This window comes from Quercus robur, chromosome 7 (assembly GCF_932294415.1).
Source record: "Quercus robur chromosome 7, dhQueRobu3.1, whole genome shotgun sequence".
In the NCBI taxonomy this organism is placed as follows: Eukaryota; Viridiplantae; Streptophyta; class Magnoliopsida; order Fagales; family Fagaceae; genus Quercus; species Quercus robur.
This window is the reverse complement of record NC_065540.1, coordinates 12,758,600-12,782,072: the sequence shown is the minus strand read 5'-3', so window position 1 is coordinate 12,782,072 and position 23,473 is coordinate 12,758,600. Positions and strand designations below refer to the sequence as shown.

The 23,473-nt window shown below is 33.7% G+C and overlaps 2 protein-coding genes across 2 annotated transcripts; one reads left to right on the top strand and one right to left on the bottom strand.

Annotated features, from left to right (window-relative positions):
- The first annotated feature begins 4,854 nt into the window (after window positions 1-4,854).
- Window positions 4,855-6,922, top strand: LOC126692309 (uncharacterized). Its single transcript, XM_050387870.1, has 2 exons — window positions 4,855-5,645; window positions 6,562-6,922. The coding sequence occupies exon 1, from the start codon at window positions 5,305-5,307 to the stop codon at window positions 5,641-5,643; it is 339 nt and encodes a 112-aa protein (XP_050243827.1). The 5' UTR covers window positions 4,855-5,304; the 3' UTR covers window positions 5,644-5,645; window positions 6,562-6,922.
- A 3,708-nt stretch (window positions 6,923-10,630) lies between these two features.
- LOC126692307 (protein DEFECTIVE IN EXINE FORMATION 1) lies at window positions 10,631-21,268 on the bottom strand. Its single transcript, XM_050387869.1, has 13 exons — window positions 20,806-21,268; window positions 20,581-20,691; window positions 18,710-18,792; window positions 18,302-18,419; window positions 18,061-18,215; window positions 17,248-17,894; window positions 17,064-17,134; window positions 14,866-15,122; window positions 14,269-14,450; window positions 11,805-12,088; window positions 11,597-11,714; window positions 11,322-11,504; window positions 10,631-11,211 (listed from the first exon to the last, which is right to left on the bottom strand). Exons 1-13 carry the CDS (start codon window positions 20,952-20,954, stop codon window positions 10,894-10,896), a joined length of 2,676 nt encoding a protein of 891 aa, XP_050243826.1. The 5' UTR covers window positions 20,955-21,268; the 3' UTR covers window positions 10,631-10,893.
- Between the last annotated feature and the right edge of the window lie 2,205 nt (window positions 21,269-23,473).

The window sequence follows — 23,473 nt, the reverse complement described above, 5'->3', positions numbered from 1 at the left end:
GTTCAAGTTTGACTTGTTAGGAAAAGTCAAAAGCTCAAGCTTAACTCGAGCTCGTGACAAGCCTAAAAATAATGTTTGAGATTGAGCTCATGGGAAAGCCAAAAAGTTTGAGCTTGGCTTAATTAATTAGTCAAACCAAGCTCAAACTCAAACTCAGTTCAAGCTTTTGAGCTTGAGATCTAAAAATTACATTATCAAATGCTTAAATCTCTAAAATTAAGAGGAAAAAAAAAAAGTATACTCATTTTATCATGCATTTAGTCCAACTTATAATTAGGCATTATTCAAATTAAAATTTTATATAATTAAATTCACTCATTCATCATTCCCTGTCTACAGTTTCAACAATTATTTAAAATACAAATTTTACATTCACATTAGATGGTGAATAACCACAAAAATACTTGTTTGTAACTATTATGAATAAGAAAATACTAATATGTTTCGTAATTTTATTTTAGATAATTGATAGGGAAGGATCATATGTGGCCAACTTAATTAATTAATTAATTTTTAAATGTAACAATAGTCCAAAGTAGTTCTTGGTCAGTTTAGAGAGAAGAAAAAAAATTAAGATAATGGGTAGTGGTCTCATGTTGGCTATGTCATTATTAGGATATGTGTAATGAGTATATTTAGCTAACATATATAAACCTATAAATGAATCTATGCTTGAATTGTTTTGTATCAAGCCTAATAGCTCACAAGCTTGTTCGTGAACAAGTTTTCTTACTTGGACTCAGCTTGTTTATTAAACAAATCTAAAACTAAGGCTCAAACTTGGCTTATTTATAAATAAACAAACATGAACAAACTTTTTATCGAGTTGAGCCCGAGTTGCTTACGATCGACTTGGTTTATTTACAACCCTAATAGAAACACATGTCGTTGAGAACTTAAGAATACAATAAATGTACCTAATCAATGATTTTTAGTATCGCACCTGCTTACACATGCGCTCGCGCGCGCGCACACACACACACATATATATATATATATATATATAATTTAATTCTCACAGCATATGGTAAATAGAGAGATTTTAATCTTAATTCTTTTCATGAAAACAAAACCAAAAAAAAAAAAAACATGAAGGAATATCTTATAAGACTCTTTAACAAGTGAGCCATAGCTGTTAATGCAACTTCATTAGTCTATGGTAATGAGGTGGCAACTAGGACATTACCAGAAAGATTTAGGCGATTTATTTTTTGGGATTAAATGTACTCTTGTGATTTAGGAGATGACAAACAGCCGAATGTGATTAGTTGCTTCATTGATTCTTTACATATAAAAGGACATTAATTTATCTAATACAATAGCTTAAACTAAAGAATAAGTTAATTGGTGCTCTAAAAAATTTTATGAGAAAAGAAAAAAGCAGTTGACTTTTTTTTTAATAACTTTTTATATTTTCCATTAAATTGGTATTAAAACTTTCTTAAAATGACCCGTTAATAAATGCTTTAAGGGCACTGTTAACAAGATCCAATTGATTGCACAGCTCACATGAACAATGAATTCTTACAACAACAACAACAAAAAAGACGAGGAGAATTCAATTTTTTTTGAGAGAGGAGAATTCAAAAGTTTTTTTAAAAAAAGGACATGGATTTCCTCCAAACATGTTTGGAGGAAATGCTGCAAATAGGGACAGCTGTCAGATAAATAAAAAGACACCTAAGCTTGGAGGCATGTGCAATGCACATGACCCATTTTAAGTGAAGAGCGGTTAACCTAACGTTAACAACGTCCTTTATTTTATTATAATACCTTTTTCTTATGGGTTTTTATTTTTTATTTTTTTTTAATGATACTTTAGTGGTTTTTTTTTTAATTTTTTAATGATACTAGTATAGTATAAACCACCACAATTTTTGTCACAGTTACTTATGTGTTAAATTATGATTGATTGACTGTCTTTTTTGTATAGACCCATCATTTTTTATCTACTACTCATAATCTACCATGCGAACAGTTATAGTATAAATTGTGTTATTTTATGTCTTCTTATAAAATTTTTTGATACTTAGGGTCCGTTTGGATACCGCTGATATTGCTAAAAACTGAAAACATTGTAGCAAATAAGTGAAAAACACTAGCTGATTATTTTGGGGTCCGAGTACTGTAGCTCAGCTAAAAGTATTTACCTGCATTTACTCTTCTTTTTTTTTTTTTTTTTTTTTTTTTTTTGCTTCTATTCACTCCTCACCTACCCTAACGCTTGTGTCTTCGAGAAGAGAGGTCCACGCCCACCAGAGAAATCCACGAGGAAGACCTACATCGATTCAACTCCGGCGAAGATCTCAAAAGAGAAACCCACGAGGAAGACAACCTAGTCCGATTCCGGCGAAGATCAGGTTCCCTCTGGTGTACTCTTCCTTCCATAAACCTGGGTTCACCCTCTTCCCCAATTTCACTCCTCTCCCACCGTAACACCTCTCTTCCCAATTCCCATAAACCCATTTCACCCTCTTCCACTTTCACTCCTCTCCTAGCCTAACACCTCTCTTCCCATAAACCCATTTCACGCCTCTTCAAATTTCACTTGCTGACCCATTTGTTTAATTCAGGTTAACTTTTGTTATTTTGTGGCTTTCTTTTCTTTTGAATTGTTGGAATCTAACCCCACTTGTTCTGCTTTGCTTTTAATTTCTGTTCTAAAATGGCCTATTGAGGTTAAGAGCCTAATCTGTTAAGCTTGTTTTATGCATATATGATTAGAAATTAGGATACAGTGTAGAGGGTTTTTTAATTTCTGGGCCAATGGGTTTTTGAGTTTGTGAATTGTGATGGTGTTTGATACTCCTTTCTTCCCTTTACTTTCCCTTTGTATAAGGGGCACAACGTTTTTGATTTAGAGTCGAATTAATAGTGCTTTGGTCTTGTACTGATGTGTATTTATTTATTTATTTTTGCAATTGGTTGAGTGATTAAGAAATTTGTAACTTGTAGTTTCATGGAAAACACAAAAATCACACACAAACGTTGAACACAAAAGCACAGATTGAAGCCTCATGGAAAATAATATAACCACACACCAACAAATCAGAGAGTATGAAAAGTTAGACACAACTTAGCCGTGAATGCAGAGACCTACAGTGGCGGCAACGACGTCCTAAGCGAAGAGAATGTGAGATCGAGTGAAAGAAGAACAAAGAGGATCGGGTTTGTTTGTTTCACATAATGGGTTTGCAATTACCGTGTTTCCTCTGTTTTGATGGTTTATTGGTTGGTGGGTAGATGCAATTCATTGAAGAGAAAGAGGATGGAGCATTGAAGCACATTGAAAACATCTCTGCCACAGTAGTTGAGAGAAAGAAGAAACCTGAGAATGCAAAAATTAGCCGTTGGCCTGAACGCACCATTTTGTGTTTCCTCTGCTTTGTGGGTCAGATGAGTGAACAATACACAATACACAGTGAGAAGGTTGTAGCAACGCGTTTCCTTTCAAGGTTGTGTCCATGAACAGTACACGCACACGCACACGCACAGCGTTAATGAAACGGTGCGATCAGGCTTTCATCCATGCCTTTCAGCTGGAACTTTTGCGCATTTATTTCGTGGTACTATAGCTGTGGGTCCCACGGTGAGTAAAACACAAGCGTTTCAGCCCAAAAATGCAATCCAAATGCTACCTTAGTATATATCGATTTGCCATTTGGTGATGTGTACCTACAAGGGAAAAAAAGGGAGAAAAAAGAAAGAATATAGAAAAGGACATTCTTGTTTGTGAATAGGAGATTCTTTAACTACTCATGCAATGATATTTTTTTTTTTTTCAGAGATTGTCTGAAAGTTATGTGATTGGCTAATAGCCTAATACCAATGCGTTTGCCTTGTCTATTGCATTTATCCCATTTGGTTGGTCTAGGCAGAAAAAAGAAAGAAAGAGAGAAAAATATCCCAGTTGATTGGTTCTGCCGACTGATAAAAAGGGGTCTGCGCCTCATAACCAATAGTATTTTGACTCGTCAATGTTTTGAAAGACTAATTTGTAGTATTATTTATCTAATTAAAGAATCTAGACTCTGAATCTTTTTTTTTTTTTTTTTTTTTGAGAAAAATCTAGACTCTGAATCTCATTCTTCAAAGTGAAGTATAAATATCTTTTAATTACATATATATATATATATATATATTAAAAAATTTATTACTAATCTTGTAGAAGTGTTATGTCTGCAACATTTTTAAACAATTTCACAACAAATCTTAGTTAATAAGTTATATTGGTTTTAATTTGAACTCACTATTGAAATTACTTTTTTGTCTACCAATAACAACTAAGAACAATTAATAACTTGTCACTTAAGATTTATTGTAAAAATATTTTTAAAATGTTATGGTCCCTTAACATTTCTCATAGTCTTGTTGCTTAATAGGCATACCCCCATTCAGCCCATTCTCTTTTATTTTTTCTTTTTTGAGTAAACAATAATACTTATTAAAATATACATGAAAATAGTAATATTAGTGTTTTAAACCGGGTTTATAATAAATTATTTAACGAGAGTACAACTACAAAAGGGCCTAATCTTTGTAATTGTAGACTGAGATTATAAACAGCGGATACTAGACACACACAACTAATATGAGATAAACATTTTTTTTTAGTAAACAGTAATACTTATTAGAACACGCACAAAAATAGTAATATTAATATTTTAAACCGAGTTTATAATACATTATTTATTTAGAGTACAATTACAAAAAAATCTAACATTTGTAGTTATAGACTGAAATTATATACAGCGACACTAGACACACAACCAATCTTCCACTTGTTATTAAGAGGGAAAAAAAAAAAATTCCATTTAGTTATTAGAAATTTTTTTCTATTTTTTCCAAATAAAATAAAATATTTCAACTGATTGTTTCGAACAAGACACAAAACCTACTTCGAATTTTTCAGGAACTGATGAGAGAGCAATAGTTCAACCTTCAAACCCAACACAACTTACCCTCTTTCCTAAATACCTCGTTGATATTCTTAGGCACGTGTTCGAACTAACATCTCTACCTCACATAGTGAATAGGTTTTCATATCAAGGAATCTTGCTTTGAATAATTTTTTTTTTTGAGTCATACCCAGTACCACCTACCTAGGCTCAATTCTGTGTAATTTCTATGAAAGTTAAGCCAAACCCAGATTCTGTTTTTGGGTTAATCACTGATTTCAAGAGGACCCAAAAGTCAAGATTTTGATTTGGGTTTAGTCTTGATAAGGAATTGCAAGAAGGGTTTTTGAAGAAAAATCAATAAGATTTCTGAATTTGGGTTTCATTTTGCTTATCTTTGGAAGATATGAATTTCAGGAGCTTAGAAGAGTTCTGGGCCTTTTATGTGAATCAGCACTCAAAACCATCCACAAGGCGCTGGCATTTCATAGGCACACTTATTTCTATCTTCTTCATGCTTTGTTCGGTGGTTTTTAGCTGGTGGTTTCTGTTCTTTGTGCCAGTCTCTGGGTATGGATTTGCGTGGTACAGCCATTTCTTTGTAGAAGGGAATGTTCCGGCCACGTTTGGGCATCCATTTTGGTCTCTTTTCTGTGATTACAAGATGTTTGGATTGATGCTTACTGGGAAAATGGATAAGGAGATCAAGAGGCTTGGAAAGAGGCCTGTATTGCAGGGCTTTTAACTGTAAGTTTTTCTATGCTGTTCAGAAATATACTGGTATTGCTTTCAATCTGTATTTTGTTCCCAGGTATGTAATTGGCTGATTGTTTATTTAAAAATGATATTTCAATTGAGGAAATAACAAATAGTATGACTTTGATTAGAATGGCAGAAAAGAATACTTGTGGCCAAACCTGACTAGGCTGTTGAGGATCCATATCCGACCCCAAATTTTTGTAACCAAAGATTGGTTGTTGTATGTTGGATTCTTGGATACAACAAATTGATAAGGGAAGTCCATAACCTTTGGTTGGGGCTTTTTGATGTAAATATGGCTGGATTGTTTGGTTAAAACATGAGTTTGTGAGTACATGGATATGTTATGTTAAAAATTATTACAACTATAAATACATGGATATTCTGATATGATGATAATGTCAATTTGCACATTATGTGGTTTTGGTATGAAAATTTTGGAACTGATGGCCACTTTACTCTCTATTTTCTTTTGCTCTAAAGTTTTTTAGCATGTTATGCACTTTATCTTGAATTGAACCAAGCTGTCCATTTTCTCTAATGTCAACACTGAAATTTCATTAAGCTAAACTGTGGATGGTTGATCTAACTACTAATATGGTCAATAATCAAATACAGGCACATGAGATTATGATAACATGATTTACCAGTGAATTATAAAAAAAAAATACATGATTTACCATTGTTCCCGCTTTAATGAATAAAGAAAAATAAAAATAAACTTGAACATCCTTAAAAAGATTTGTACCAATGATATAATCAAGCATACCTTCAGTTTATCTCAACTTAAACAAGCATTATTCAAATTATGGGTTAGACACTCAAATCCCAATTATGTAAATCATGCCTTCAGCAATGGTTAGGCATTGAGGGTTTAAGTTCATGAGGCTTTTACTGGTTTCAGGTTTTGTTGGCGACCCTTTTGCTAAGCTGGGAATTCGCTGAGTAAATGTGAGGCTTGAATGCATCAATAATAGAGGGCAGGATGCATTGCAGTTTCCTCCTCTGGATGAGTTGGATTTGATCCAGAGCAGGATGTCGAGGGATGTATCTGATGGTGAAGTACTGCCACCATGCTCTGTTGGTCTTAGAGGTATAGGATAAAATTGATTATGTGAAAGAGTTACTGGCTAAAGTCTAAACACAAGACATCTATGAGCTCCCACCATATTGCACATGTATTTAAATTGACCATAAAGTGCATTTGGTTGCACCATCTAGCTGAATATATTTCACAAAAGTTTCTTGGGTGATTGTTTCTTAAAGTATGGAATCCTGGAATTAAAGTTCTTTAGCAATTGTTTCACTTGTAATCAAAAGTTTGAATCAGTCATTGCAGCCAAAGTTCTGAGGTACGTCATGATATTGAAATTTCTTTGCAAGACTTACCAGTTGAATTGTGTGTGTGCATGAGTGCACGCATGTGGTAAATCAAGTAGTTGGTATTTTGCTTCAATGAAATTTCTGCTCAAATAAAAATTCATATTGAAAGTCATTCACCTGTTACAATCAGTAAGTGTTTAGTGGACTGAGATTAATAGCTTTTAGATCAAGTTGTGTTCTTGGTTTAATTTGTAAAGAGTGGATGACTTACACGAAACATATTCCACACTCTGCTGTAGTGTGATATTGAATTTGTGGATAATAAACATCATGGTGGCTAAGAACCTTGAAGCTCAATTGGTTGGCACCTCCTGGTGTCTCCAATGGAAGTATCCAAGGTTCAGATCTCCCCATCAAAACTATTGAATTATGAAAAACAAACCTCATAGTGAAGGGAACTTTTGCGGTCAGTCTGAATTCTGAAAATATTCTAGGTATAACCTTGAATTTGTGAATCATAAGGCTATATATGATGGGAAATTTGTGAGTTTCAAGGTTTATAACTTTATATGACGGGGAATTTTGCAGTCTACCAGTGAAATTATTTGAAAATATTCAGTCTATGTCAATACCACTTTTGAGAAGGACTGAAGGGATGTAAAATTATCAACAAGACAAAAGAGATAAATCAAAATTTATTAGATGTTCAAGTTTCTAGAGTAATTTCTGTTGGAATACATTGGATCATTACCTTCTTCGATGAGGGAAAGTTTCTTTTTGGGCTCTTTATGTTGTGTGCAACCCTTTTACCATTGTACTGCTAAAAAAAAAATACAGAGATAAAAAAGCAAGGTATGGTTCGTTTGAATAGAGAAATTTATATAGAATTTAAATTATAATTTTTAGTTTAAAATACTTTAATAGAGTATGAAATATCAAAAAAATAATAGTAATTTCTATTGATGAAATATATAGATGGATTTTTTTTAATAATTTAATAGTTAAAATAGAGTGAGAGGATTGAAATCTTGAATGCCTTTGTCAAAAATACTAAAAACTGTCAAGTGAGTTATAAGGTTCTTGAGAATATATTGATAAATTTGAGTTTTATAAATACATAAGATTCTTTTTCCGTTAGATACGTTTTTCTTCTAGTTTTTGTTAACATCGTTTTTGTTTTATCTTTTCAATGTTGTCTTAAGGAATCTATGTGTCTATAGAAAAAAATTAAGTGCTCCGGGAGCAATGCTCCCTCCTCTCACATGAAGGGTGGGCCCCATGTGTGGGTCCCACCATGGGGCCCACCCCTCATATGAGAAGAGGGAGCATTGCTCCTGGAGCATATAAAAATTACTCTGTGTCTACTTCTTATAGCTGTTGGGTGGGTCCCACCATGGGGCCCACCCCTCATGTGAGGAGGGAGCATTGCTCCCAGAGCATATAAGAATTACCCTGTGTCTACATCTTCTTATAGCTGTTGGGTGGGTCCCACCATAGGGCCCACCTCTCATGTGAGAGGAGGGAGCATTACTTCTGGAGCATATAAGAATTACCATGTGTCTACATCTTCTTATATTCGTTGGTGTCAGTTCATGTTTATTCTCTAGGTAATTTTACACTCGTATATCCTTTTCATGCTTTTCTTTATGTATGATTTTATGCCAGATGAAATCTAGCTTTTATTTCTCCCTATACTTTATTTTTTGGGATCCTGCAGCATCTTCCCTAATAAATACGTTATGTGTTCATGAGAATTATTGGTAATTGAATGACTTTTAATCTCTATTAATTAAGGGGTTTGACTTACCTTTATAACTTTTTAAAATTTTTTTTTAATGAGAGACTGTCACATCACCCATTAACTAAATAAAATGTGGGGACTAAAATTCACTACTACTTCCACCACACACCCTTGGAGAGGTAATAATTCCACAAGTATAAGTGTTTGTAGGGTGTGGGGGGCAAGAGCCGGGGTTCAAGTTTTTAGGAGGGTACTTCACACACATACATTTAAATTAGGCTAGAGTAGAAAATCTATCTTATATTAAAAAAAAAAAAAAAAAAAAAAAAAAAAAAAAAAAAAACCTCACTACCACTTACTATTGTATATTTAAAACAAAAGAACATATCCAATTAAAAATGTACTAGAGGTAAGTCAAACCCTTAATTAAAGATTATGCTAATGGGTACCCAATTATTAATAAACAATTTTAGGAAAATGTTTATACCACTTTTATGGAAAACTGAAAAAGTTGTCAAAACATTTATTATTATTTTTTTCTCTATAAAAACTTTCCAAAAATGATTTACTAACAAATGTCCTTAAGGAATTCATTAACATTTCCCATTAATTAATATCTAAAAGTTGAAGTTTAGTATTTATGGTTGCTATGTTCCAGTTGAATCACATTAGCATAGTATTTGGTCCATTCGGTTCATTTCAGTCCAAGTCTGTAAACATTTTTGACAGTTGATTATTCATATTAATAAAAATACAAAGTTTTTCTCTATTGTTCTTTGATGGATTTTTCTATTGTTCTCTGACTGGTTTCAAATCTATTTACCTTGTGGATTCAAAAAACACCTTGTGGATTTGAGGTTATCTTACAAAAGCAAATGTGTTTTATTTCTTACAGGCTTGAAATAGACGTGTTCTATTTCTCATAGGTATTCCCCTACATTAAAAATGCATTATGTTTCATTTATAAAAAATACAAAATTTGAAACACTTTTAAATAACATATATAGGTAGCTTAATTTAGAAAATATAATATATTGTATCGAGTATACTTTACTAGAAAATAATTACATAATCTTAAATAGGATTTGGAACTAACACTAATTAGTCTCATCTACTTTTTTTCATTTTAGAAAAAATTGTCAAAACTTTCCGCATATGCAACTAGTTCTTATAATTTGGAGCCATTGAGACTATCAACTTCTCCCAAGAGATTAGTATTTTAGGTTGTGTCTTTAAGTGTGATAGTGTTGAATTTATCCGAGTCTTGTAATATTCCACTGCCAAACAACTCCATACGGACACTTGGGAAGATATTCAGTTGTTTCTAACAAGCAAATCATTCTTGGGAATTTATAATCCATTTGGATTGAAGGAGAGGAATGTGGAGTGGAGTAAAAGTAGAAGAGTAAAATTGGTCTAAAATTAACCTATTCTTAGCCAACTTTACCCTACTCCCCTCCATTTCCCCTCCCTTCTCCCTCAATCCAATCGGACCCTTAATTTTGTGCATACAAATGGACTTCGAATGGTTAAGCTGATGACCTCACAGGTTTGGTTGTAATGTTAATGTTTTGGTTAGAGGACCTACCCCATTGTTTTGTCGCTGTTAGTAGTTATGCTGAACATTCCTATTAAGTTTATGAATAAAATTTCCTCTGACCTACCCCACAACCCCGGCCCCAAAAACAAAAAATTCCAAACATGAATGCTTATCATTTAGAGCACAAGTACATGCAAGAGCGCATACAGTGAGCACGCACACACGGTATATAAATTATTCTGCGAATAAAAGTCAATTTCCTCATAAAAGGCCCCATAATTAGTTAAGACTTAAGAGTGACCTCCCCCTGGGGCCATTGACTTGTCAAAAAAATGAAAAATAAATAAATAAAAGGAGAGAAGTGGGAAATGGGAGCTAAGATATCATTTGGGATTAAATTCAATCGCCCATTACCCAAAATCTGACTATTTTACATTTCCGGCTTTCTATAGTTCAAAACTCAAATTAAATTGAATTCAGGCCCACTGCATTTTTAGCCAGATCTAAGCTCAACATCAAAACTTGTTGCCTGTGTGTCTAATTTTTAATCACCTAAGTTTCTGGCCTTCTGTTCAGGAAAACTATCGCACATTATCTTTATGCAGGGATGGGGTTTTCATACAAGGGAATCATCACAGGTCAGTGTTCCGCGAAAACGATGGTAAAGGCATGGCCTCCTGTGGACGAAGGATGAGGAGCACACCAAACATCCCAAGCATTGGGAGGACGAGCAGCCACTTCAGCAGTTTATAGTAATACATATGGAATGTGAGGGAGAAATCATCTGAGAAATACAGTCCGTTCTTGTCAACCATCTCCACCAAAACAGTCCCCGTAGTCCTTACCCCAACTGTTGGAAGCTTTATTCGATGCTTCCCAGGACGGTCAAAGATCTGATTTTGCTTTATCCTTCTCTCACCTTGATAATTACCAGGAACCAACAAGGTTGTCTGCATAGTTTTGACAAATTCAATGATTTGAGTACAAACAGAGAGTCAATGAGAGAGAAATTTGAGTTGCCACCTTTAATAGTGTAAATGGGTTGGTGGGAAGCACTTACTGTGACATTGTAAGGTGCTTGAGACCCAGATGGGAATCTGTATTTATCAACAATCTCAATATCCACCCAGAAACTCCTACCTTCCTCATCACGGAAAGCTCTTGATGGATGCGGAACATAGATACCTTCGCGGTTATGCCGATTAGCCACATTGTTTCTGCCTTGATTAGTTGATCTCCATGCCTGAAAAAGAATATCATTAGAGGAATATCAATACGACCATGGAGAGAACAAAGAAGAAATCAATTGCAAATCAGCTTTAGATATTATCCTACCTTGAGAGGATGATGAGGAGAAGGAGTAGAGAAGCAAAAGACATTGCCATTCATGGTTGTCACAATAAGATCAAGATCATCTCCACCATCAACATTTTCTGCCAAGACCATGCTATATCTGTCATGAAGAGAAGCACATTTAGATAAGTTGAGGAAAAGGAAATCAAAAAACCAAAAACAATGGAACAAAAGATTATGCATATCTTACGAGGTTTCACCAATGTCAACTACATCAGCACATGAAGTAGGCCCATCTATAAGGTACAAATAACCATCAAATGATGTTGTAACAAGAGTCAGCCCCTTCTTTTTCTCACCACGTTTATTTAGATCAACGAGAAGAACTTGATTCATCACTCTGCCATGAGTTCTATACGGATAAGGACGAACAAATGACCCATCCTTGCCACTCAGAACGTATATGTTCCCTGACAGTGTTGGAATCACAACATCAGTATGGCCATCACCATCAACATCGCCAACAGTGGGCCCCTGAGGAATATGACAATGTGTATCAGACCACTATGCTATGAATTTTTCATATTACTTGGAAACATAGATCAAGTCACTCTACTGACAATTAGAAACAGATGTTAGCTCAACAGTAACCTTCAAACCATTATTATATCAAACTCTATAGTATAACAGAGCAACACAGTTCACAGGTATATGACAGCCCAAAATTTAGAAGTATAACAATTGATGAACTACTCGATATAGAGGTAAGTTGATTTTTAAATAAATGAAAGAAAATATTTTTTCCTGTTCCATATCTTTAAAGAGAACCCAGAAATCTTGATTACACATAAATTAATAAAATTCAATATCAAATACCAGACCATTGTGAAGTTGTCAAATTTCATGTGAGCACAATTCCCAAATGGCATTAATTTGATCAATTACAAATACGGTCAGTACATGAGGGAACATTAAACACACAACTTTTCAGGAAACAAACGGAAAGAATCCTTCCGTTTCACCTCCTCATTGTTTTTTCCATTTCTGTAAGCAGTGAATCCCATGAGCAGACTTGTTGGTATTGGCACAATTTACATAATTTAACCAGTTTTAGCTCAAACTTACCTGATTCAAAAGTTTACCAAGCCAAAAAGTCCACTTCATCAAAATTTATCATTTAAGTTACAGGAAATGGGGGAAAAACTAACATACATTTTGATCAATTAAAAAAAAAAACTTGACATCCATTTTGATTAATAAAATATAATTCACTATAAAGCACATAGCAACTCATGTACCCAAGATGTATAAAAGAGATAAAAACAGCAACTAATAATGAAAAAAACAAAGATGAAGCATCTCAATTAAATTGAAGCAAAATTTCCCTGAAGCCATGCACTCAAATAAAGATTTGAGGAATGAAATTTTCAGGTCTAACACTGAACGTTCATACCCTCCAAAAGCACCTACCATTTCTCTCTCTCCAAATGCTCCACATGAGACAATAACACATCACCTTCCAAATGTTTATACGATGATTTCAACCGAACTGACCTTGCCAACGTGCTAACAGTTCAATCATCCCACCAGGTATAACCCAATGAACCAAAAGAGATTAAAAACCGTAGAACAAAGCTCTCTCATAACATCAAAATGAAGAAGCAAATGATCAATAGGTCCCCACTCAAGTTACACATGCAAAACCAATCTACAATAATGATATAGTGTTTTGTTTGATTATCCACAGTTAGAATTCTCCCCAATGCTGTCGTCCATAGAAAGAATGCCATTCTAGTAGGAACTCTAGCCTTCCATATGCTTTTCCAAGGTTAAGGCGGACCTCCTATAGGATTAAACATTTTGTAGATTTGACTTCAAACACACTACATTTAGACGAATTCCAGCTCATCCCTCCTGCCCACTTTAGCAGAGTTAATTAACTCCATAAAGGATACAAGGGACTCCAACTCCCAATCTTGCACTGTTCTAAAAAAGTAACATCACTGTGGATATTACCATCACAGAATTGATAGTAATCTGCTACTGAAGCTTTCCTATTGCGTGCAAGCCGAAGTAGTTCTGGAAAGCCTCCCTTCAATGATTGATCAACACACCACAAATCATGATAAAATTTAACTTGAGTTCCCGCTCCCACCTCATAGCTAATAAAACTAGAGAAATTACCCCAATCTTTCCTTATATTTCCAGATATGACCTCTTCACTAAATTTGAAAACCAGCCTCCACACTACCATTTTTAACATCCACCACCCTCCACCATAACGCTGCAACTACTCCTCCAATAATGCTTGATTAAATAAGATCAAATTCTCAATGCCCAATCCCCCATGTTTAAGTGGTTCACAAATTTTGTTCCATTTAACCAAAAGAAATTTAAAATTGTCACCTAGTCCTCCCCATAAGAATCCTGCTGTAGTTTCAATATGAAAAGCAACATTCATAGCGATAGGCAATGGTGAAATAGAAACACATGAAGGTTTATACATACAAGGAAGCTGAATTCAATAAATCTGACTAAAATTATCAACATACATTCAATCAGTAATTTTAACTCAATTCACATAAATAAGTGGGATTCAAGGAAAAAAAAACACAATCTCAAAAGCTAAAATAACATATCTCATTAATAATCAATAAGATTCTAGTGAATTTAAAAACAGCTTAATTTTAAGAAGAAAAAAACATGAATCTTACCTGGGGAACCAGACTCTTAAGGTGTGCTTCCCAAATTTCCTCTCCTTTTGTAGTCCAAGCAGCAACGTTTCCATGTGTATCAGCAGTCACTAGTTCAATTTTGCCATCGTCATTGATATCAGCGGCAACAACAGCTCCTTGAATCTCAGCCATTTCAAGAGGAAACTTTTCTCTCACTTTGCCTAAATAAAGGAAACAATTGAGTATCAAGAGAAAACCATAAAAATGAAAAATCAAACCACATTTAACAAAATGCTTAATTGGACATGTGAGAACTCTAAAATAAAACTTAAAGAAGCACACTTAGCACAGCTCAGTTCATGTACTCAACATTTTTTATTATGAAAGGGACTTGACTCCAAATTAACTATCTAAATAGACGCATGCATTTAAGGAAAATATGGTCAGAACATAGAGAGAAACAATAGCCAAATATCTGAAAAATGACGCAACATCTTTTACCGCCGCTCTATAGCTAACAGCAAGTCATAACATCTGAGTTAAAAATCAAGAGCAAACTACAAATTTAAATAGAAAAGCATGTGCTCTAATCCTGAACACATATCACAAGATAGAAAGTCAGCATAGGAATATTACCATGATGATCCAAGACATAGAACAAGCCAAAGGAGGTTCCAACAAGAATGTCCATATACCCATCACCATCTAAATCAGCAACAGTTGGAGAAGAGTATATATAGGCACGGAAGTCTCCAGTATCTGTACTTAGATCTAGCTCTGTAGTCCACTTAACTTGCTTCGTATCAAGATTGATAGCAACAATATCAGCAGCCACATATTTTCCAATATCAATACCACCCAATTCCTTCAAATGTTCTGAGTCAGCATAATACCTGCCAACTTACAAGGTGGCTAATCACTTTCACATCAATCAGTTAATAAGCAGTCCAAAAGTCACTACCAAAAGCACTACAAAGCAAGACATCATTTAAATCAATAAATAAAAAACCCTCTGTTGATCACTTGGACTAGTAATAACTTACTAGTAATAAAGCTCTATTCATGTGTATGAAAATATGAGAACCTCAAGCCTACACAGACCACAACTACAAACATGTAACAGAAAATGACTAACTAAACAGGAACCCTAACTAATTGGGGTCAGCTTCACAATCTTTGTTCAAATAATTGGTAGTGGATACATAATATTTTCGAGACAAGTTGGACACTTGGTTTAAAAAATGCTCTTTAGCCATTATTCCAATAATAAAAATGCTTAGTAGAGTTTTGAATTGGTATAGAGGCGTTGCAAGAGTGTGATGCAGGACAACCTAGTTGATATCAAAAAGGAAAACCCTAGTACACAGGGAGTGTACAAGGGGTCAACAAATCAAATACAAAAATTGCAAGAATCTAGGAAATCAATAAAAGAAGGGAATGATTGTTTTTGCAAAGCAAAAACCAATCCAATAAAGTTTTAAAAAAGAATAGCTTGAGGTCTGGAATAGATCTCTCAATATCTTCAAAACATCTACTATTTCTCTCCCTCCAAAGACACCACATTAAGCAATGAGGAACAATGGACCATATATAACCATTTCGATGACGACCAAACTTGCCTTGCCAACACCCTAACAGCCCCAAAACAGTATGCAGCATAACCCAAGTTACTCCAAATAAACCCAAAACCATAGACCATAAATCCATAGCAACAGGATAGTGAAGGAAGAGATGGTCAACTGATTCACCATTACTCTTGCACATGTAGCACCAATCCAAAATCCACACCTTCCTTTTTCGTAAATAATCAATCATCAAGCATTTCCCTAAGGCAACAGTCCAAACAAAGAAAGCTACTCGAGAGGGAATCTTCTACTTCCAAATACTTCTCCAAGGAAAACCATAGATAGTAGGGCCAAATAAAATTCTATAATAATCATTAACCATGAACCCCTTATTAGTCATCCCACCTAGATTAGTCCCACAATAAACCTTAGGTTTCACCACCAAATACAATGCAAATTTTGCTTGAATAATCTCAGAATAATATTAATAATCGTCTAATACTAAATAATCCATTTGGAGCTTTATATACAGTTTCTGGGAATTACAAGAGATAAAGGTAAGCATCCCTAAAACGAATCCTAATCGAACTCAAATACTAATCCAAATGCTAAACTAATCATTATCTAAGGAGATGGAATTCAATCTCTATCACAACTCAAACTAAACAAATAAAAATGTTAAAATCTAAAATTATCCAATAAAAATCCAAAAATGAAATATTGAAATAGTTTCTGGTTATGCTCCTGCATCTAAGTGAAAAACAAAGGAATAACAGAACAACCCTAGGCTTCACCACCTAGAGCAGTCTGAACCCTAGGTTTCACCACCTAAGGTTTCCTAGCATCACCACCAAGCTATTAAAAATTTCCAAATCAATTCATTCGTCAAAATCAACAAACCACAAATGTTGTCTCTGTGACCTATAAATACAGTTTCAAATTACATCAAAAGAAGGAAGGAAAATAAGTACAATTAAAATGGCAATCAAATCCCTCCAGAACCTCAAAAGAAAATAACAATCAAATGAATTAAAATTACATAGTCTGGACCAAACCAATCAGCATTAATCTGATGTCCACACCAAGTTTAGACATAATAAATTTTACACAACAAGCAGACAGGCCCTTTAATGATTGAAGCAGAAATGTTAATGTTAATGGCAAACTGCAAACTACAAACTGGTGGCAGTTGATTATATTGCTTAATTTCATCTAAATTGGTGGTAGACAATAGTTTCAATAAAAAAGAGAAGATGAAAGAGAACTCACTCTTGATCAAAGAAATAAGAAACAGCAACTATCATCTCTGATATCCCATCATTATCAATGTCTGCTATGACCTGACAGGAATAAAAAGAAGAAAAAAAATTTAATAAGTTTACCTAAACCTACCAACAAGGCTCATCAATAAAATTTAAAACAATAATAATCAAATTTTCAATTTTAGACTCACTGGAGTGCACAAGATGTGTGAGTCAATGTGCACATAATCCTCCACTGTCTCATGTACCCTTTCAGTCCATTCCTCCTCTCCCCACATAGAATCATCAACATAATCATCATAATCATAACTGTACTCATCACCTAGCTCTTCACTCTCACGGAATAATTCGAAGGATGAATCAGCATCTGCTTCCAAACCTTCATCATTTTTCACAGTTGCAACATGAGGATCCTCATTACTATTATCTGTTGATTTAGAGTCACTGTCATGTGATCCTTTTGAGTTATCTTCCAGAAGCCGTCTCCCAGTGTTTGTCCCATTCTGTGCAGTTTCTCCTGACCCAGTGTTCGTCCCATTCTGTGCAGTTTCTCCTGACCCAGTGTTTGTAGAAGAATTATCTACACTCGTAGGCAGCTTGATGTTGGATTCTATTTTACTTTCATTTAATTTCTGCTCATTCTCTAAATTCGACACATTCATCATGCCAACGTGACTTTCTGTCAACGTTGTATCTGAAGTGTTCAATGGAGGTGTACTGATCTGACTTCCATTCATTTTTCTTTCATTCTCTGGATTGGATGTGTTCACCATGCCAGGATGACTTTCTGTTGATTTAGTTACTGGAACTTTCAACTCAGGTTTACTCCCATTTGTTTCTACACATTTACCATTTAGAAATATAGTCAGTTCTTGTTAGAAGAAAGAAACGAATACAGTATTTTATTAAGTCAGGCATTATCCCCCTCCCCAACCCCCCTAAAAAAAAAATAAATAAAGAAGTAATTGAGCAGATATAAAATTATGAATGTAAGAATAAATAACGGGAAATCTTAGCAGCTGCCTCCATGACAAGCAGGTCATCTTTAACATCTGGATGTGATCTGTCCACTGTTTCAGAATTCAAACCCACATGCCAATTTTTACGAACTCTTCTACGAGGTATCTCTATTTTATCTGCCATCATGTACCCTGACACTCTAAATATAATATACATAAATTGATGTCAGAGCAGGTATTTAGGCATACGACCACAAAAGATACAATCATAACTGAGAACAATTACCTGAAAAAGAGCACTTCACCATTGTAGGTTGCCAAAGCTATCTCTCTTACACCATCCTTGTCAATATCATACAGGAGAGGACTGGCATGCACAGTAGACTGATGGAAAGCAGGCCAACCTGACAAATCATTTAGCAACTATGTTACATATTTACTAAACCAAACCCAATCCAGGATTAGTAAAGCTTGTTAATTTTTACATATTTTTCATGCACTCCTGAGATTCATACAAATTCTTTTTTTTTTTGATAGGTGAGATTCATACAAATACTATCCTCCAATTACCTCCTCTAAACATTTCCCAGGAAGGTAAAAGAACCATTTATCATTTACACCGAGTTTAAAGTAATAGAATGGCTAGCAGAAATTCTACAATCATCTCTCCAACTAAAAAGAGAACATTTAGTACCTGGCATTTTGTCTCCATCAGAACCTTCTAGAACTTCAAGGTAATGAACAAAAGATGGAACCACTATATCAAGCTTTCCATCACTGCAGAGCAAAACAAAGACATTGCAGTCAACGAAACAAACAGATAGAAACCGAGACACTTCAGATCTTTTTCACCGAGGACCTCCCCACCTCTTTTTTTAATATGAAATATATATTTTTGAACCCGTAAAGATATTTAAATAGCTTTTATTGACCAAGAGAGAATGTATGATAGGGTACGTAGAAAGGTTATATAGTGTGTTTTAGAAATAATGGGGTTCAAGTTTATTAAGCTGTTCAAAATATGTATGATATAGCTGTAACTAGTATGAGAACAAGGAGAGGCATCACAAGTAAGTTTCCTATCATAGTAGGTTGCATCAAAGATTAGCATAAGTCTCTTTGTATTGGCTATGGATAAGCTTACTAGATTGATTCAAGACAAAATATCTCATTGTATGGTTTTTGCAGATAGCACACTTTTAGTTGATTAAGCTAAACATAAAGTTAACATGAAATTGGAAAAATGCTTTAAAAGATAAAAGCTTTAGGTTAAGATGTACTAAAATAAAGTACATGGAGTGTAACTGTGTAAGTATAGTAAAAGTAGAGACAAAGATGTACATCAATAAAAAAAAACACAAAAAAAGAAAAAGAAAAAAGAATTTGATGGTCAAGAAATACCAAAACATGAGTGTTTCCTATATATTGGATTTTTTTTTTTTTAATTTTTTTTAATAAATAATTCACAAGGATGAAGAGATCCAAGAGGATGAGTTATAGAATAATAGAAGGGTTGATAAAGCGGAGAAGTGCATTAGGAATATTGTGTGATTGCACAATACCTATTAAGTTAAATAGATATTTTTACAAGACTGCAATAAGATTGGCTACACTCCGGTGCTTAATTTTTTGGATAATTCAATAGTTGGGGTTTGGGAGATGTGAATCCTGGATGTCTTTGTTGGAAACACCAAGAGGTGCCAACCAATTGAGCTACAAGGCTCCGATGATGAATGTTGGCTATTAACTAAGAAACATGTTTATAAAATTAGCGTAAATAAAATGAGAATGTTAAGATAAATAACTAGAAATACAAGGAAACATAGATAAGTAATGAAGAAATTTGTTCAAAGATAGAGAAAAAAGGCAGAGGTGGCTCCTATTGTTGAAAATATGAAGGAGAATTATTCAGATAGTTTGGTTTTGTGCAGAAAAGAGAGAATAATACACCAATTTAGAGGAAGACTTAGGGTACCCTTGATAAAGTAGTAAAAAAAAGCATGTGCTGGTTAAGGAGGTGACGGGGCATATATATATAGTAATAATGCTTCATTTAACAAAAAAGGAAAAGTACAGGAACCCCAAGTACACAGGCAGTGTACTAATGATAAAAGTCATAAAATAAAACAAAAGTCAATCAAAATTACATAGATTTAGAAATTCCTCTAAGGAAGAAAAGGAATGGCCACTAAGGGCAGCCACCCAATCCAACATGGTGCGTAAAATACGCAATTTTAGCTCCACAGCCGAACCCTCAACTATGGGGAGTATAATTTCAGACAGCATTATATAATGGTAGGGAAAAAAAACATTTACCCAACATTGATAAGTCATTTGAGGATCTATAGCAGACACCAAAATTTTAAGACCAAGGCTTTATTATTGTTGTTATTGAGACAAATGCACCAATTGGTTTTGAACCTATAATCCCCGAGTACACCATTTGAGCTAGAGCCCACTAATTCAAATCAATTACAAGTTCTTAAAACATGGAAAAGTTGAAAAGAATTATGTGCCAAAACACGAATTGAGCAAATAACATACAAATAGAGAAACATCTATTACCTGTTGATATCGGCGATCAAAGGGGTCGCATATATACTAGAGCTGACTTCAGTTTGCCACCTTAGTTCCAAATTCCTAGGGCACTGTGTATTCAACAAAGCATCCTCATCTCTAATAATCACAAATTTCAATTTCAAACAAATCTCAGTGACTAAATCAGAAATTGGAATCGAAATTGAAATCAAAAGTATAAATTGAGAAAAATGAAAAATGAAAGAGATTTACATATCGGGGTAAGCAAGTGCATCGTCGGTGGCCTCTCGTTCACGAAACTTGTTCTTCTTCGCTGCTTCTTCCGCGCCATGAATGGAGCTCAAAGACGAGCAGAGAATTAAGTAAATCAAGAAATACGACTTCGTCGCCGAGGATCTCATATATACACAATTTTCAGGTACTCAAAACTGTGAAATTTCCAAAACCCTAGCTAGGGTTCTAAGCGATCTCTCTCTGCGATGTGAGACAGAGAGAGAGAGTTGTGAGCTGAAGAGAAAAACGGAAATGTTTCGAAACGTTTTTTTTTTTTTTTAATGTGTATAAACGGTTAGCTAATGCGAAATCGGAAATGGACCTTGGAGTTTTGGTGGAATTACGAATTTGGGTTTGGTGATCGGTCAGAGAAAGTAGCTCCGGTGACGGGTACAATGAAGGAAGAGAAATGCAATGCAAGTCCAAACTATACAATAGAATTTAATAGATAAATACTCTATTTTTGTAACTCTCTCTTTGAGACTGCCAAGACCAACTATTGCTTTCTTTTTTCATTTTCTTTTTTTTGGGTAAAATTTAAAAAATAAATTTGGAGATGTACTAATGACTCTATGGTTGTTGTGTAGAGCTTTAAAAAAAAAAGTTTTGATTTATACTTTATAAATTTAAACTTTTTAAAGCACGATTTACTCTATAATTTATACTACCAAGTGCTTTAATTTTGATTGAAACTATTAGATTAATTAGTGAAAGAAATTAACAGTTTGAAACAAGTAATTATGCTTGATCAATTAAAAATTTATTAAAATCATTAAAATTAAATTATAAAAAAGATTGTAAAGATAAAAAGAATATCTAGAAATTATACGATGAAAGGACATACCATGACGCCAAAAAAGACCAAGTTTTTATTAACAAAATGTGGTAGATAATTTAAATAATCTAACTATATAATGGACTTATTTTAAATTTCTTAAATCCACGTAGAATAAGCTATCTTTTTTTTTCAGAATCATCTTGATAATTCACATGCAACTTGAAATTTTAAATTTGGAATAGACTAACTACCTTAATAATTAAAAAGCTACGTGTCAAGAAACACATAAATTAAGCAATATGTGTAATACATATGTTAAGCCAGTTGGAACAAACAGATTTGTTGAGCATAACTTATATTATAATACTAATATAATGATAGATGATTAAAATAATTCAACTAAATAATAAATTTTATGTAAAATTACAAGTTTACAACGCTTTTGAAATATGATATTATAATTGAATTAGTACTTTAAAATTCTAAAAAAAAATCATAAAATTTATTTTAAAATTGTCTAACTTTCGGAAACTGAAAATTTAATTGCACTATTTTTTTAAAGGGTAAAACCATAAAACGTAGATACATTCATTATTTTGGTGCCCTATATTATCATCTATATATATATATATATATATAAAACCGAAACCTTTGCTGGCACCACAATTTTCCGTGTCAGCACAATATTTAAAAAATAAAAAATAAAAATAAAAACATTAGAACTCCTCAAAACCCTAGCAATCTTACCCCTCTCTCAAGTTAAGAAATATAAAGCCACAGTTTCTACAAACTCTCTCTCTCCAAACGTAGGAAGCCCTAAAAGCACAGTATAACATTCAAGATCTACAACGCACGGTATAGATTTTAACTTATAAAGTTCAGCTTTTGTAAGGTTAGTTTTGTTTATATATTAATTAATACATAGTTCTTTGTTCACCATTGAATACTCATATAATCAATTTCCAATTTAGTGTTCAAGAATTAAACCAAAATTCTAACTGCGCTATCATAAAATATTATTATTAGTATGAATTTTATGGAGTTGCGGTATTCAGGAATTAAACCAAAATTCTTTTAAATTATCTATAATATTTTGTCCTCCGAAAATTTTCTCTCTTTGATTTTAGTATATTGTGTTTCTAAAACTATAGAGAGATTTTCTTTGGTTTCTGCAAACTCTCTCTCTCCAGATGTAGGAAGCCCTAAATGCACAGTATAGCATTCAAGATCTACAACTCACGGTATAGATTTTAGCTTATAAAGTTCAGCTTTTGTAAGGTTAGTTTGTTTATATATTTTGGTAGAGAAACATATTCAATGTGGTACAGCTTAATAATCGCATTAATAGCCAATAGTTAATACCATTTGCAAATTCAATTCATGGAGTTGCAATTTTCATTAAATCGTTCTATGGTTTGAAGCACTTGCATTTTAACAAATTGGACATGTCTTTAAAGTCCTTTTATTTCTTTGGGGAAAAAAAAAAGAAAAAAAAAAGGAGAGGATATGTTAAAACTTGGCATCATCAACTTATAAGAGAGGATATGTTCTTAGATGGTAGGAATAGGACAAAATGGTTACACATTTGTTACGCCTGACTACCAAAAATTGCTCATAAAGATGTATGCACATGATCTACTTCCCTTTGCTTTTAGTGAAAGATTAAATGCACGCCAATGTTGAGATCAACCACTCTAAAAAAATAGTATGTGCAATCATAAAATATTATTATTAGTATGAATTTTATGGAGTTGCGGTATTCAGAAATTAAATTTTAAGGCTTAGTTACACAGTATGTGTAAATTTTTCAGAATGCTACTTTAAATAGTAAGTCAATGTGTCTCTTACATTTTGGTATTAGTTATAATT